This window comes from Diuraphis noxia, unplaced genomic scaffold, assembly GCF_037042655.1.
Source record: "Diuraphis noxia isolate RWA-SAM2 unplaced genomic scaffold, SU_Dnox_SAM2 contig0002, whole genome shotgun sequence".
In the NCBI taxonomy this organism is placed as follows: domain Eukaryota; kingdom Metazoa; phylum Arthropoda; class Insecta; order Hemiptera; family Aphididae; genus Diuraphis; species Diuraphis noxia.
In genome coordinates this window covers 12,290,028-12,307,054 of record NW_028301712.1, presented here as the reverse complement: position 1 = coordinate 12,307,054, position 17,027 = coordinate 12,290,028, and the positions used below count along the sequence as shown (strand labels likewise).

Sequence of the window (17,027 nt, the reverse complement as noted above, 5' to 3'; positions counted from 1 at the left end):
TAAACCATAAACCTAAAAACATAAACACTATTAGGTCTATGCTTTGAACAGTCGTGAATCGTGATAAAATAAGTACGCATTTTAATATTTTAATATTTAATACATAATAGGAGTACATAAAGCATGGAGTACACACTGCGCGCGACTGCAACTACAACACGTCTGCGTAGCTTTATGCGTATATGCAAGCTCCGCCCCGGCGCCACGGACTCGTCGGTTGGCCGGCGCGAAGAACTATACATGCTCCCTGCGGCCGTCCACCGATGGGCGCCCCTCCCTCCAAAAGGGTCGTACACAAAAATTTCACATAAACAAATTATACGGTTCATTGTTTTATTATTATTATCATCATCATCGTTAGCCGCGGAATACAATCTATTATACTAAACTTGTCTATTATGCGCGAAGTTACCGGTGCGCACTGCACTATTTCCGCACCTACCGCCGCCTAGCGTTACATCACGCACCGATCGACCAATGTCGTCGTCGTCGTTTTCGTCGACCGCGGTCACTCAGCACAACCTGCTGTCGGACGGACTGTCTTCGTTGGTGTTGTCAAAGAGGTACCTGACGCGCTCCAGACCGCTGCACGTGTACAAGCTGGATCGCGAGAACAATCTGCTGGACGGCGGCGGCGGCGGCGGCGGAGGCGGAGGAATCTGCGAAGACTCTGTCGCCGCCGACTGCAGTAGTTGGCAATCGACCGCCTGGGTGCCACCGCCGGCCGCCGCGGTGCACGCCCGCTACGAGCCCTCGGACGTGTTCACGCCGCTGGTGTTCGAAGAGATGCAACCGCCATCGCCACAGGCTCATCCGCAGATGTCCATGTGGTTACGGCCGGTTGAACGACACAATCAGCAGCAGCAGCCGCCACCGCTCCATCACCACGTGCAAGCGACGTCCGGCGCGGGTAATGTGCAGCAAAGGCGTCCGTTACAGCACCTGCCACCGCCAGCACAATCATCGTTGCAGCCGCTTGCCAAGACCACGCCGGTCGCCGAACCACAACACCAGAACGGCAACAAGCCCGGTGACTTGAGTTGGCTGGTCAACTTTCAGGTGGCGTCCATATTCGAGCCAACCTGCAACGGTAGTACCACTACGAGTGGCAGTGGTGCTGGTGCAGGAATTAGTGTCTTGGGCAACGAATGGCTGGAGCCAGAAAAGCTGAAACAGAAAAAGAAAGCCACAAAATTAGATCAAAAACGTGAGTAATATACTTATAAAACGTTTGATTGAAAATACCAAACAAAATTAATTTTTAAAAAGAAATCGAAGTAAAGTTATAGATTAAGTCGTTGGAGATGATAATTTATAGTATCTATATATATAGGTGTCATAAAACCGCACTACCATTATTGTTGCGCTCCAGTCTGTTTAATATTATCTTCGTGTTACATGAATTCTAAATCATGATATACAGAGTGATTCTTTTAAGTGGGTACACTATTTATCTCGAAAAGTATTTACTTTTTTCAAAATATTTTTTTACATGGTTTCAAGTTGTTAAAAAACCAACGTTTTTATTAAAAAATAATATTTTTAAATATTTTTTATCCTTGTCATTTTTTAAGTTTTTTACTTTTTTGAATGACAACATAGAGTTTTAATTTCATATTCAAAGCAGAATATTTTTTTAAGTATTTTGATACATAGAAATCGAATTTGGGGCTAGTAGTTTATGAGTTATAGGTATTTAAAGTTTAGATTGGCAGAGTGGAGTGGTACGGGGTTACCCCGCAAAATATTTGTCCATGGACAAATATTTTGCACTACTCCGCTTGTCTAAACTTTAAATACTTATAAGTTATAACAGTTATAACTCATTAACTACTAGCCCCAAATTCGATTTCTATGTACCTATCAAAATACTTAATACAAAATATTCTACTTTGAATATGAAATTAAAACTCTATGTTGTCATTCAAAAAAGTAAAAACTTAAAAAATGATAAGGATAAAAAATATTTTAAAAAAATAATTTTTTAATAAATACGTTGGTTTTTTAACAACTTGAAACCATGTAAAAAATATTTTGAAAAAATTAAATACTTTTCGAGATAATTAGTGTACCCACTTAAAAGAATCACCCTGTATAATAATATGCACAATGCACATTCCACGTCGCATTAATAGTTGTATGTTAAATATCATTATATATAATATTATAACTCGGTAGTGCCAAATTTTTAAAAAAGAACGACCAATTATTAATCTTTTTTTTTTACTAAACAAAAGTATATTCACAATCTGTAATAATTTGATAGCCAAGATAGAATATAGTAATATACTAAACATGAAATGACATGAGGATAGAGGCCCGCCAGTGTGGAAACTTTCTAGCTTGGTGAGATCAAATTTTCAAATAAAAGTTTAAATATTACCATAAAATGTTGTTAATCGTTGATACCTATTAGATATTATTTAGATTATTAAAATAAAAAATATGCCTATTATAATATATTTCATAACTATATGACTTTTGGTATTAATTGTAAGTTGGAGGCATTATAGTATTTACACCTCCAAAATTATTTCGATAAATAAACAGTAAATACCTATGATAAGTAAACATATCTTAAATTACAAATTTATATTAAACTCCTGAGTTTTAAATTAACATAAAACATTTCTAATACGTTTTACACATTAACACATTTATAGATAACAATAAATAACTTTTGTATTGTTGTCAATATAATACAAAAGAATATTGTATCTAATACTTTTGTTAAACTAATAATACTATTTTGTGTGATGGAGTTTTCAATAAGATAATTAATAATTTTACTATAAATGGGTATTTTGGCGAGTAAGATTTATTCATAGTTTAAATTTAAATCAGGGCTTAAAACCGACCTAATCAAAACAAAATAAATGTAAAAGGAAGTTTAAAATAGCAACAAATATTTCAAACAAAAAATACTTTAGGTCAGTACTTATACTTACTTATATACTTACTCTAAATAACGTCTAAACGTAAGACACTAAATTTTTATAAAGCTAAACTTTTCGCAACGTTAAAATGTTTTAAAACGTTAAATAGTCATTCGATCATAACGTTTAATATTCATATAACGGTAAACGGTATTATTATTATTTTTATTTAAGCCCTGATTTAAATTACTAACAATAATGTTGATGGTATTATTGTTTAATGTATAGAAAATACTAGAAATATATAATACACTCTATTATACAACCAATATCTTTTCAAATAAATGTTATTTAGTTGAGCAGTTATGAACAAAATAATGGGATGCAGGTTTATAGATCAGGCTGTCAACCAAATAACATGAAATGGATCTTATTTTTGAAAAACTTAATATACCTCCTCCCCCCAAAAAAAATCTAAGTAGTTCATTACAATAATATTAGGTATTTGAAAAATAGGTATAAAGCCCATATTAATTAATCATACTGTTTTAGCTTCATCCAAAACCAATCGAAAACCATATAGAATGCCACCTTCAAGGTTAGATAAAGCTAATAAACCTGGATATACCTATACAGAAATGATTCATCAAGCCTTGATAGAAAAAAAAGAATTACCAGTAGCAGAAATTTATCAATGGATATCGTAAGTATAAATGATTGCATAACTTTTTTCTATACTATCAATAAGATAAATTCTAAATTAATTATTAAAACATCCTATCTACTTTAATGATAATTTATTCATTACTAATTAACTTTTTTTATTCTACTAAGATATAAAATATCCTTTTATTTGAAGACCATAAATAAAACCGTTTTTGTTGTGTGTTGGCGCACAAACTGTCCCGCGTTCTGCTATCTAAAGTTTACCTGACTGTACAATAAGTGTCCGCCTTCTGCAATGTGCCTTTTTACCCGACCATACAAAGTGTCCGCGTTATGCAGGTTAAACAATAGACCGTACAAAGTGACCGTTAACCAAAAAATGTATGATAGTCCTTAATAAATGTCCACTGTAATTACATATTTCCAGTATAATGACAGTGAGACTTCCATACGATGAACTTTCAATCAACTAAATGTTAATCTAAATATTTTTGAAAACCAAATTTATTTTGTTTTGTTTTACGAAATTCTATAAAAAATGTTTGTCCGTGAGACCATAATATGAGACTCCGTAATATGAAAGTTTCACCGTACATGTTACATAACTTTAAAAATCATAATTTGATTTGTATAAACTATTATTAACCTCAATTTATTGAGATTTTATTAAATCTTCCGAGGTTTTTCATTGCATTAAACTCATCACAGCCATAGTTATAATAGTTTATACAAATCAAATAGATGACGTATAATGTATATGTATATCCTGAAAAATGAATTCGAAATATAAAAACGTATAGGTTAGGTTAGGTAATAATGAATGAAATATTGACTGACCAATAAATACGAAAAAATACTTAAAGTTAAAAATTCTTAATGATTCAAAATTGAGTTTTTTTGTACGTAACTCAAACTCTGTGTTAAAAAAGTTGTGTCTTACAATAAGCTAAAAATAATGAATATGATCATAAAACTTTATTTAATTGTATTAATAAAGATATCAAAATATGTAACAGTTAGGTATAAGGAGGATTATCAATATATGAGAAGTCCCCACTGAAAGGTAAGGCTCACCATGGCTTTAGTTCTTCTAAAATTTATTGAGTGCTTAAGTAGTTAGTTAAGCCCTCATAATATTTTTGGATAATATGCGTATATGCAGAGTTGCGCATCACATAAGCACATTAATATTTTATAAGCTGCTAATAATGTGGAGTTAATTATGTACCATGGTCCATGATAACCAAATTTAAATAGCCCAATGAGTGGATGTTACATACAATAAATCAATATAAAAAATATACATAGGTATTACATATATGTTGTGACTGTTGTGTAAACTTATGTACCTACTTAATAACTTAGGTAGGTACCAGATTATTGCAGCATAAACAATATTTTTTTCTAATGAATTATTTAAAATCTTTATTGTTTTTACAAATTTTAATCGCTGAGTGAGCAATACATTATTTTACGATTATAAATTATGAGAGTTTTTCTGAGGTTTTACTTAAAACAGAACAGGAATAAATAACTTACATACAATTGGAAATAGAATATAGATTTTAAGTCAATCAAGTATTTTTATTTCTGTTTCTTTTCAATACATAGTTTTCAAGAAGGAGTCATGTTATATAAATTGTAATTTAATATTTAGTTTAGAATAGCATTAGAACAGCAAAGATAATTGACAAAGCCTACATGTTTTCATTAACAAACTTCGTTCAGTATTAATTTTCAATTTAATAATTATAATTATAAATTGCTTTATTATTATTATTTTTAGAGACAGCAGTTTGATTATTCCATACCATATACGACTAATATCTAACCATTCCTTAATTTCATCTCTCATTTTATTTTTAAATAATTTTTTACTAGAAAAATGATCGTCAAACAATAAAACAAATGTATTTTTAAATTGTATTAACATAATTTCAGTTTATGTAATAACTAATAGGTAGGTACCTTTTTCTCTTTTTTTCTTGTTATCGACGACGCTGCCGGAACTGCTTGCGCTTTACATATGGTAATAGGTACCTAATGAATTCACTAATCCGGTCGTATGATATCCGATGTAATAATAATAATATAATACAATGTAATTAATGTATTCATTACCTAGGAATATTATTAAATCATTGTGTAGTGATCTGCACACAATTTCTGCAGTGATTAAAAGTTAAACCCTTTTCATTTATGTTATAACATGTCTTCACCACAATATTTATGTTTAATATTGTCCCGTGTGTTTGCTATGTAAATATTTAACTTACACTGCGTATAGTCATCAATTGACAACCACAACAGCTAAAACTCCCACACCCGTAGTATATTCACAATAACGTCCCTCGAGCGTGCTAACACCAATTTCACGGTTCAGTGGCGGAGGAATCGCTGTTTATGTATCGCGTGACATTATGAGAACAAATATAGGTATACGTACGACGTACGTTATTATACCCTAGACAAGTGCATTTAGGGCTGTATGCCTGTAAAGTTATAATACTTAAAATGAAAATGAGGTAAAAACTACAAAATACAGCACCCGAGATCATGAGAATATACATTGTCATTTATCAAATAACAAATAATCTAGGTGGTATTTGCAATGGGTCTTGATAAAAAATAATTACAGTATATTTTTATAAATTTTGTAAATTTTGATGAATATATATTAAATCATTGATAAACACATTTTTTTTTATGCAAACTTAATGTCTTATAAATTAAATAGTTAAAATTTGTATACATTTATTAAAATTCAAATTCAAACTGTTAAGTGTTAATTTAGTGGCTGGGTGGTAAATAAAATAGATGATACTAATATTATTTTGTGTCTGATTGAATTTAACACGAAGAATAAAATGTAGAATACAATTTAGCTTCTTATATAATCTTGTTCAATCAACTATAGCTAGCCAATGTACGAGTATAATAAGATACTTTTTACTTATTAGGTATCATCATAATAATATTATATATTAAGCATATTATATTATAGTTTAATACGATGATCTGAATAAAATTCGAGTATTTTACAATGTCTATGCATATTTAAATAAATTATTATAGTTTATAAATTATAATTTCCCATGACCCACACCCTCAAGTTAATATTAGCAAAAAATACTTCTCTATAAGTTTTACTTCACCTGTCTATAAATTTCCCTTGCCACGTGTTAGTGTTTCCTGTGTAAAACTGTTTTGGAAAGGGGGTTATAAGGGTTAATAATGGTTTCTGTCTATTTGTTTCCGTAATCAACCGGCCGTGAAACTTTTTACCTATTCCCACCCTGGTGTACATGGATGATATTATAAACTATATAATGTCGATTATAATTGTATTTAAATTATATCGTTTAAAGCTTATAAGCCTAATACGTACAATTAGGTAGGTTGTAGGTAGGTACCCATATTTTATTGTGTAAAAACGACCATTATTTTATGTTTATACTCGGTGAAATTATACTGCAGCCAGGGTTTGGTTGTGTGTATTTTTAAAAATATATTTCCATACAACTTCGATTTAAATGCATTTATTGTTAAATTTACATATTAAAAGTTACAGCAAAATATCTTAAAGTAAACTTTGACAAAACCAACTAATACGACACAAAAAATAAACTGTATAACAATTAAATTATAAATTATTATCGCTTGCGTTTAAATTGGTATCTAGACAATTTCTCTACTAAACAACTAAACTAACACTCCTTCCTTACAAAATAAAATATTTACACAATTGTTCTTAAACTTATCTCGACTTACTGCATACAAATTTGGGACTCAAACTTAAACAAAATATAAAAATAACCTTATAAGTAAATTTGCTATTATAAATATGAATCATGAAAAATTTACAAAACAGTTGTTAACAAAATTATTACTGTGAAAACTCCAGTACGATTTTTTTTTAAATAATAATATTTATAGTTGTGATAAGTTTATTTTGGCTGTAACAACCATAAAACAATTTACAAAACTGTTTTGTTGTATACAACCAAGTTTTTTTTCCGTGATAGATGACCATAATTTTCCGTCTGATCACAAATAGGTAGGTACATAAACCATTTTATATCGCAAATCAAACCTTATTTATCTTTCACATAGACTTACAAATGAAAAAATTATAAATACAGTTATAATGACATTATTCACTCTCATAAAATATTCATCTTGACCAATTCCTACCTCCACCCCCCCCCCACTTCTAATATTTTTGAAAAAACTTGAATCGTGACCAGTAGGTTACTTATATTGTACTTATATTACTTACTGTTTCCATGTATTCCATTTTATTTAAATTCCTAGGGGCAAAGAGTGTCCAAACAGTTTAGTCAGTGGAAGGCTTCTCCTACACATTATTATTGTTTAGTTTTGGGAAAGTGCTACTCGTATATATTGTAGAATTAAATAAAGTATTATTGTATTACTATACAGTAATTCAGTTTCAAGATGTATCTGAATTTGGACCAGAAATGCCTATTATATTTTTATATAATTGTATGAATATATAATGACTATATTTAGGATACAATTACTAATTGAAAGCATATCTAGTTATCATTATAATTATTATAATCAAAAAATATTTGGCTTTAAAGTTTTTAAACGTAATACACGTAGTTTCCATATAGAATATTATATTCAAATATAAATATATTATCATTTATAATATACCTACCTACTGGTGACAGTGGCAGCCTGACCAGGTCGGCGAGACGGTAATCTCTAATCACCAACTGGACTCCCTTCAAATGTATTGGAAAAATATGTTTGACTCCACGTCTTCCTAATACTACCTAAATATAGAGCCATAGAGGGGCCTTTTTTTATTTAGCCGACTAGCCGACCAAGTGATCTGTTCCCATGCTGTCACTGATTAGAAAAATATATCAACTGTTCGTCAATCTCCCTTGTTGCTGCGCAAAGACCCAAGGCTTCACTTCTGTCGCATCTTAAAATTTAAAAGAAAAATGTTGTTTTTAATGTTGGATAAGATTAAAGTTATTATATTATTATAGTCTTGACAACTTCGTATTTTTTTTTAGGATTATGAAAAAAATTCAAGAAAAATATATAAAATAAATAAATGTAATATGATATATTTTTATATATTACTTTTAAAATAAAAAAATAAAAATTGATATTCATTTTATGTAAATCTTATCGCGTTCTAAATTATACCAACCCGATCAGAATTTATTTAACACCTCATATTATTTAAACATTTTTTATGAACGTTTAGAAAATAATACACAATGCATGTGGGGATTGGGTTGATTTTAAAATAAAATAAAATACACGTCGTATTAACTATTATTATAGATAGTTATATGATAGAGGTAAAACGTTTTAGTCCTAAACACATAAGTACTTATTTACGCATAGGTGTAGGAGGGCTTACTAAGGGGGACTTAATGGCCTTAAATCAGATAAACCTATTAATTTTTTCCGTATATTATTGACAATAATATGAGATTAACTCACAGTAATGAATATATACACATTTGCGTGTCCTATTTAATATTATTATACCTACCTATTTTATACTTTCATAGTTCTATGCCAAAAGAAAATGTTGTTAGGTAAATTGTATTTATTGTAAGAAAATCAATCATATTACTGCCAGTCGCCATTCATATATAATAGTTATTTACGAATGTATAATTTGAGCACCGAGTAATTTGTAAACAGCACCTTTTAAAATCTTAAATTTTCAAATAGTTTTCTTGTTTTATTTATTTTATTTCAATGTATTTTGTAGTAGGTACCTACATTACTGGCTACATATTGTCTAATTTTAGACTTTTTTCATTATATAGATTTTTTCATGAATTCTATAAAATCATTTTTAGGTTTTAAAGTTCCAGGCCCTAGTTTTATAGTTCATAAATTATAAGTCGTGTCTCGTACAATCATATACAATATACTAAGCATAATATCTGCATGAATATAATTGAATATAGGTACGTCATATCGAATAACCGTATAAATATTGACGATATCTGACCACAAATGTAGATTTTTCATACCTCACCACGACCAGCTTTCAAAAAAAAAAAAAAAAAAACGATTTTGTTTATGAGTATAGCGTGTGTATGTTACCTATAAGTGAAAATAACTCACCCCTACTACACACGTTTATTGTGTTCGTACCACCTTGGTGCCAGGCACCCATTTGTGATTCTTATAGAAATTAAAGAAATAAGGTTAACTTTACCGAAGTCACGGTCCCCCTTTTCAACTTGTAGTTTGATATTATCCTACAACAATAGAAACCAGTAAACCATACCAATAATATTAGTGACTCAAAAATAATGTCGACAATTCGACGTAGATTGTACGATTTATCAGGTTAAAAATGTTATCGTTAGTTGAATTATATGAATTCAAATACAGATCACTAAATTAGACAGAAAGATTTAGTCAGCGTTGTTAAGGAACGATTCTTGGAATTAATTTCTTTTTTAGAGGAACGAATGAATGAATTAATTCCATTATTTTATAAAGGAATATGAACGTAAATATTATAATTCTTTTATATAGTACCTATAATGTAATATGTAGGTACTATTTGAAATAATACTTTGTATACTTTAATTGACACTTGTGCTTAAAATTAAAATATTTAGAATAATAAAATAATTTTATAAAGTATTAATGTAAACTAAGATAACTAGGAAAAAGTTTTTTTTAGAGAAATTAGGAAAACAATTAGTTCCTCTTTATAGAAATGAAGAATTAAACGATTTCCTTTTAATATTAAACTAACAAGGAATTGAACAAATTCCTATATTAATACTAGAGGAACCTTGGAGTTTAACGGATTTCTAAATAAAAAATTTTTTAACGACACTGGGCATAGTAGATAAGTGCCTATAATAATATTAATATATTAGAATTAGATCATATTTTCGTAAAAAAAAAAATTAATTAAAATTCTGATTATTCGACCAAATTATAATTTACCATTAGGTAGGTACTTAACCCAGGGCCGTATTTAGGAATTTACCAAGAGACAAAAAAAAAATATGCCTCATTAATCATTATACAAAATACAAATTTAAATTATAAAAAAATTAGCCGCCCGGGGCAACAGTACCCTGTAGCTCCCCTTAAATACGGCCCTGACTTAACCACATATATGATATAATAGGTAATTATTAGTTTGTATTTTATATTCTGGATGAGGGATATTGGTATTGGTTTTAGAAATTGTTTATTTTTTCCTATTATTCATCACTTATATTGATGAGAGGGGAGATAGGATAGATAGGCAGCCCAAATGGGCAACAATAAAAATTGCTGGCAATTCTATTTTTACTCTTATCGTTACAACCTTCTTTGTAACTAGATAACATTGATAGCAACATAATTTGTAAATATAAGGTACCAGCAGATATTTTATGAAAACAATTAATTTAAATTATATTCATTTATTAGAAGACATGTTTTTTTCGTTTTCAAATACTCAAGGTGTTTATTTTTAGTACTGAAAAAAAAAATTTAATATAGTAAAAAATGTTTTGGATTAATTCAAAATAGCCTATTTGTGAATCTGATTATCAGAACAATTTTGATGGTAAAACGATTTATCTAAGTCAAGTAGTTTATTTTTAGAATTCAATATGGTTTTGGTTAAATTCATTTAGAACATAATGACTTTTATAAAAATATGATTTTTGAGAATTTGCTGACATGAGTGTATTTCTTAAATTATTTACTTATATAATATTAGAATTTTATTTTTTTTTTTTGGTCAGCTCTTTTTGTTACACTCTATAATATCAACTGCATCATATACATCAATTTTACCCGATATATCACTTTACATGACAATGGCCAGTAAATAATGTTATTCATTTTCCATTGTTAGCCGTACATAGGTTTAAATTAATTTAAGAGAAAAAAGGTATTTGTGGAAACACGCTGAAAAATTAAATGCTTATACACCTACTAAATTCAGCATAATACAGAGAATAGTTCACCGTACTAATAATCAATGATAAATTAAACAACCGATCGGTTATTATGGGAATTATTACTTGTATTAATTTTTTTAAATTAATAATTTCATGGAAATAAAAGGCGAGAACTACCATTCTTTTTAATGACTTTGTTTTGAGAAATATTTTTTTAGAAAAACACTGTTGAAAATATAAATTAAAAAAATAATAGAAAGGAACTTTAATCCTAATTATATGTGGATAATAATTATACTTATTTAAAAATATTATTGTTGACACTTTAAAATATATTTTTTTTACAGAAGTCATTTTCCTTATTTCCGCGAAGACGATGAACGTTGGAAGAATTCTGTACGTCACAATTTATCCATTAACCCTAATTTCCGAAAAGGTAGAAAATCCCAAGGTGCTGGTCATTATTGGCGGCTGTGCAATACCGAAGAGAGTCTAGGGCAACGAGAGTATTCCATGACCACAGAAGACGACACATCTTCCCCACAAGAGTCATCTGAATTAGAACAAGCTTGCAAGTATTTAGAAGGCGAGTTACATCGAGAAGATAGTTTGGAAGATGTAAAAATGATTCAGAGTATCAACACAGAATTAGAAAATGGTATGTTTTTTGGTGTCTAAGACAACAAAAAAATTGTGTAACTGATTCTTATTTACATGCATATTTTGTCTTAACATTAGATTAAGTAAAAATCAAAATTTGTTTAAGTACCACATTGTACAGTAAAATACTTTATTTTATAACAGCTCTACTATACTAAAATTGTATAGCGGCTATTAAAACTCAAAATACTTTTCAATGAATTGATAAATATATCATAGTGTATGTTGTCATTAATTACTAATATTATCCAATTAATTTTAATAAGTTCATTCAACTACAACTAATTATTAATATTTAAAATTATAACCAGAGGAGTTTATTAACTTAGCAATATATTTTTTTCTTTCTGATAAAATAATGTTTTAGTTGTAAAACACGTTGATTAGGTATAGTGTTTATACTATAGTACTACTTCTAAGAATATTATAAAAATATCATAAGATCTCAAATGTTTGAACTTTCAATAATATATAATTTGTGGTTATAACTTTAAAAATTATGTTGACACCAAAGTAAAAATAACTATGTTATTGTTTTCATAATGTACTTGTTATTTCATTACAATTTTATTTTATTTTACTATGTTGTAGTAAAGAATAAAAGTCAATTTTATACATTTTTGTTTTTGTTTCAGAAATATATACCAATTCGTTTTTGATTTCCAGTCCGTCAAAGTATGTAAACGAACAAATCAGTTTATCAAATAATGATTTTCATTCATACAGTGAAAACCTGTTGGAGGAGTCCATTGACTTTCAATATTACAATTTATAAATCTTCCGGCTCAAAATACTTTGGTTTCCAAAATTCCAATTCTTTTTTACACATATATTTAAGACTGACCAACAGGTGACCTTTTTATAAAATTAATTTTACTACATGATTGATAAGTTACATCAACCTCAACACTCATATTTGTTCAGTTTGCGTTTATGTTTGAAGCTTTTTTATGTTACCATTGTGTAAAATTTTTTATCATCCTGAATCTAGTCAATTATTTATTATTTAAAATAATTTTTGCCTACTATTTTATTTGCAAAATACACTTATTATTGAATAGATTTAAATATTATAATTATTGAAAAGCATTTTTTTTTTTTATATGTAGATATTAAGATGTTTAAAATAATATCTCGTGAATAGTATTTCATATTTTTATATATTATAAAAAAAAAAATGTATATAAAAAACATGTGAATTAAAACAACCTGGTGTGTTTAGAGTTAGTTTGTTATGAATATTATTAAATTAATTTAAGATAGTTAGAAATTAACAGTGACCACGGTCTTCAACTCGTTGTCTTGGTGCAGCTTTGATAATACAATCGACACGCAAAATCATTTCAGCAGCCTCAGCCGCAGACACTAATACTTGTCTTTTGACAACAAAAGACTCAGTAATTCCAATCTCTCGCATACATCCTAATGTGCCTTTTTCCATATCTAAAATAAAATTTTGAATAGAGTATAATTTAAACTAGAAAATCAAATATTAAAATATTATAAACTTACCAAGACCCATAGAACTCTTACCAAGAGCATGATTGGCTCTCAGTTCATTGACAAGCTGTGCAGAATCTAAACCAGCATTATCTGCAATAGTGGTGGGGAGAGACTGTAAAGCCCGTGAAAATGCCTCCATGGCTACTGCTTCTTTTCCTGGTGTTTTAGCAGCTACAGCACTTACTGCATTTGCCATAAGCATTTCACTGCAACCACCACCATACACAATGGTTGGTTCTCTGACAGTCGATGATAAAACACATAAAGCATCATGTAAGGAACGGTCAGCCTCATCAATAATTTGTTCAGTCGCACCACGGATGACGATGGTACAGGCTTCACCAAGAGCTACACCAGAGAAACGTAACAACGTGCTTTCCCCAATCATTGTTTCTTCGATAAGTTTACATGTACCCAACTTGGCTATAGCAGGAGAATCGAATGTTGATAGAATCTCGCCACCAGTCACAAGGGCTAATCGTTCAATTCCATCAAAATCGGCATGTTCAATAGCCATAATACCAGCATCAGCAAAAAGCTGTTCAGGGTAATTGTAGATCAATTGTCTAAAACAACATATCAACAAATTATCTAACTTAAAACATATAAGTCGGAATTTGATTATTCATACAGTAAAATTGTACATTAGTTTTATTTAGAGAACAAGGAATTAACTAATATTTGAAAAATTGCAACAAAGGTAGGTGTTATATTTTTAATTTCAATCAATATAATTTAAGATTAATTATAAAAGTAAAAGTAATAATAGTAACACCAATAATAAACAGTTTAGGACAGAGGTTCCCAAACTTCTTTGTCTCACGAAGCCCTTTTTTGAAATAAGAGGTTTACATGGTGCCCCTCATAAAAAACCAGAACAATTTGTAATATACAGGATGATTCTTTTATCAAAAAACACTCATTATTTAAAAAAGTATTAACTTTTTTTCAAAATATTTTTTTACAAAGTTTCAAGTTGTTAAAAAATCAAAGTTCTTATTAAAAAACCAAAGTTTTTATTCAAAAATTACATTTTTTATCCTTCTAATTTTTTAAGTTTTTTACTTTTTTGAATGACAATATAGTTTCAATTTCATATTCCAAAGCAGAATATTTTTCTAAGTATTTTGATTCATTAAAATCGAATTTAGGACAAGTAGTTATTGAGTTATAACTTATAAGACATCAGTTATATTAAGATTTAGGTATATATATTTATTTGTATATATTAAATTAATGGGATGAATGAACATAAAAAATTTTACGGCAGCGTGGCGCCCCTGTAAAGACACTACGGCACACCAGGGCGCAGTTTGGGAACCGCTGGTTTAGGAGATAGAAAATTAAATAATTATTTTCACAGCTAATTTAATGTAAGAAATAAATATTATTTTAGTTATAAGAAAACAATTTTCTATTACCTGTTAATGAAAACATTGCATTCATGAGAAAGTATTTTTCCTATTTTGTCTTTCATTTTTTCTTTTTCTGCCAATTCAAGTTCAGCTACTTTAGCCATAGAATCAACTTTAATGCGAGATCCAAATACTTTAATTTTATCTGTATCCATAGGAGTATTGGCAATAAGTATACGAGCATTTTCAATACGTTTTGGCTGATGTTGACCAGGTTTTTTGTCGAGAAGAAAACCTATTAAAATTTAAGTTAATTGATAATTAAAGTTTATATAATGGCATGTGTTAAGTGAACTTACCTTCATCTAAAAATGAATCTTCTAAACATCCACCTTTCAATTTAATAATTTGTATAGCTGATAAATTGCCAGAACCTTTCAGACGCAAAATTGCATCAACGGACAGTTTAGCGAAATGTTCTTTGTGCTGAGACAAAATTTTAGAGCTTAAAGTTGTACGAGCAATGTTCAATAAATCTTCTCGAAATTTAGCTTCGTTTTTACTGTTATCCATTGTAGAAGCCTGTAAAGCATCATGTGCAATGGCTGTTGCTTTTCTCCATCCAGATATAATAACTTGAGGGTGAATTTTTTGATCAACAAGTTTTTCTGCTTCACGTAACAATTCAGCGGCTAAAAAAATAATAAAAACATTCTTAATCTTTTAACAAACAACAGAAGGTAATGTTTTTAAGTTTTATTTCAATTTTATAGAGTTTTAATTATTAAACTAACATATTTATTGTAATGTTATTTATGTATTTGTCATAATTCATTTTAAACATAATTAATATAGATATCCAAAATAATTGATGACTATCATTATACCTGAACATAAAAAGGTACTTTGAATAAAATATTGTTATAAAATAAGAGAACAAGAATATTTATTATTGAGAACAATTTTATTCATGATTTGAAGACTAGATATTTATCAATATTACCTTTTAAAATACAATAAGTACCTATTAAAATAATTAAGTATATAATTTATTTCAGCACTTGTGATATAAAATTAATTGTTTTGACAAAAGAGTAAGACTTTAAATATTATAAAACTTGAGTTGAAACAACATAGGACATTCAGGAAAGTACCTTTATACCTAATAATACCTTTATAGCCTTTATAGCTTATATACCTTTATAGCCTAACCTTTATACCTAATAATAAATAAGACTTTTAAGCTAGAACATTCATTAATTTATCATTTATACACACATGACACATTTATGAATTACGCTATAACTGTAAACAATTTGTCATATTACCTAGAACAGTAACAGATGTGGTACCATCTCCAACTTCACCGTCTTGAACTTTAGACATATCAACCAATATTTTGGCAGCTGGATTATCAACTCCAATATTTTTCAAAATTGTTGCGCCATCATTGGTGACTTCAACTTTAGCATCCATTCCTCCACGGCCGGGCGATATAAGTATCTTGTCCATTCCTTTTGGTCCCAATGTGCTTTTGACCAAATCACCAATAGCAATGGCTCCAATGAAACTAGACAAGCGAGCATTTTCACCTTTGTCTTCTTCGGCTTGATTTTTCAATATACGTACTGGATTTAAAGAAACCTAAGTTGGAAGAAAATGACCAAATAATATTACTAGGTATGTACTTTTAACAAAACGCCTACATAAATCAATTTGGTTTTAGTAGGTTAAGTGAACATAGTAACATACCAAACAAACAAAAATTGTTACTTACCATTTTGGTGATCTATAGAATAATATTAATGTTATATAACGAATACACTATGCCGGAATGACGGCGATTATGGTTTATATAAAATATAAAAAATTCAATAATTCGGTTCTTTACAAATATCGCTCGCAAGATCACAACGAGGTATTAAAATAAAATGTATAATACTGTATTGGTCGACCGGTGGTGGGTGGTTACTCATGTAGTCATGTGTATCATGGTTGGTTAAGCTTTAGTTTATCACTCGAATCTTATCAAAGATTGC

General features: G+C 29.2%; 2 protein-coding genes across 2 annotated transcripts; one reads left to right on the top strand and one right to left on the bottom strand.

Annotated features, from left to right (window-relative positions):
• Positions 1-477: 477 nt before the first annotated feature.
• LOC107168846 (uncharacterized) lies at positions 478-13,183 on the top strand. The gene is made up of 4 exons (XM_015518390.2): positions 478-1,207; positions 3,429-3,579; positions 11,818-12,128; positions 12,766-13,183. Exons 1-4 carry the CDS (start codon positions 478-480, stop codon positions 12,903-12,905), a joined length of 1,332 nt encoding a protein of 443 aa, XP_015373876.2. The 3' UTR covers positions 12,906-13,183.
• Positions 13,184-13,271: 88 nt separating this feature from the next.
• Positions 13,272-16,938, bottom strand: LOC107168764 (chaperonin containing TCP1 subunit 2). The gene is made up of 6 exons (XM_015518288.2): positions 16,766-16,938; positions 16,317-16,632; positions 15,348-15,680; positions 15,055-15,283; positions 13,643-14,199; positions 13,272-13,573 (listed from the first exon to the last, which is right to left on the bottom strand). The coding sequence occupies exons 1-6, from the start codon at positions 16,766-16,768 to the stop codon at positions 13,401-13,403; spliced, it is 1,611 nt and encodes a 536-aa protein (XP_015373774.2). The 5' UTR covers positions 16,769-16,938; the 3' UTR covers positions 13,272-13,400.
• Positions 16,939-17,027: the final 89 nt, after the last annotated feature.

What these genes read in the sequence shown, in the direction of transcription:
- LOC107168846 (XM_015518390.2), top strand. Translation starts at nt 478, where the DNA reads ATGTCGTCGTCGTCGTTTTCGTCGACCGCGGTCACTCAGCACAACCTG. An exon ending in GAAATTTATCAATGGATATC is followed by an intron (nt 3,580 to 11,817) that starts GTAAGTATAAAT and finishes TTTTTTTTACAG; the next exon opens with AAGTCATTTTCCTTATTTCC. An exon ending in CAACACAGAATTAGAAAATG is followed by an intron (nt 12,129 to 12,765) that starts GTATGTTTTTTG and finishes TTTTTGTTTCAG; the next exon opens with AAATATATACCAATTCGTTT.
- LOC107168764 (XM_015518288.2), bottom strand. An exon ending in AGATTCATTTTTAGATGAAG is followed by an intron (nt 15,284 to 15,347) that starts GTAAGTTCACTT and finishes AAATTTTAATAG; the next exon opens with GTTTTCTTCTCGACAAAAAA. An exon ending in TGCAATGTTTTCATTAACAG is followed by an intron (nt 14,200 to 15,054) that starts GTAATAGAAAAT and finishes ATGTTGTTTTAG; the next exon opens with ACAATTGATCTACAATTACC.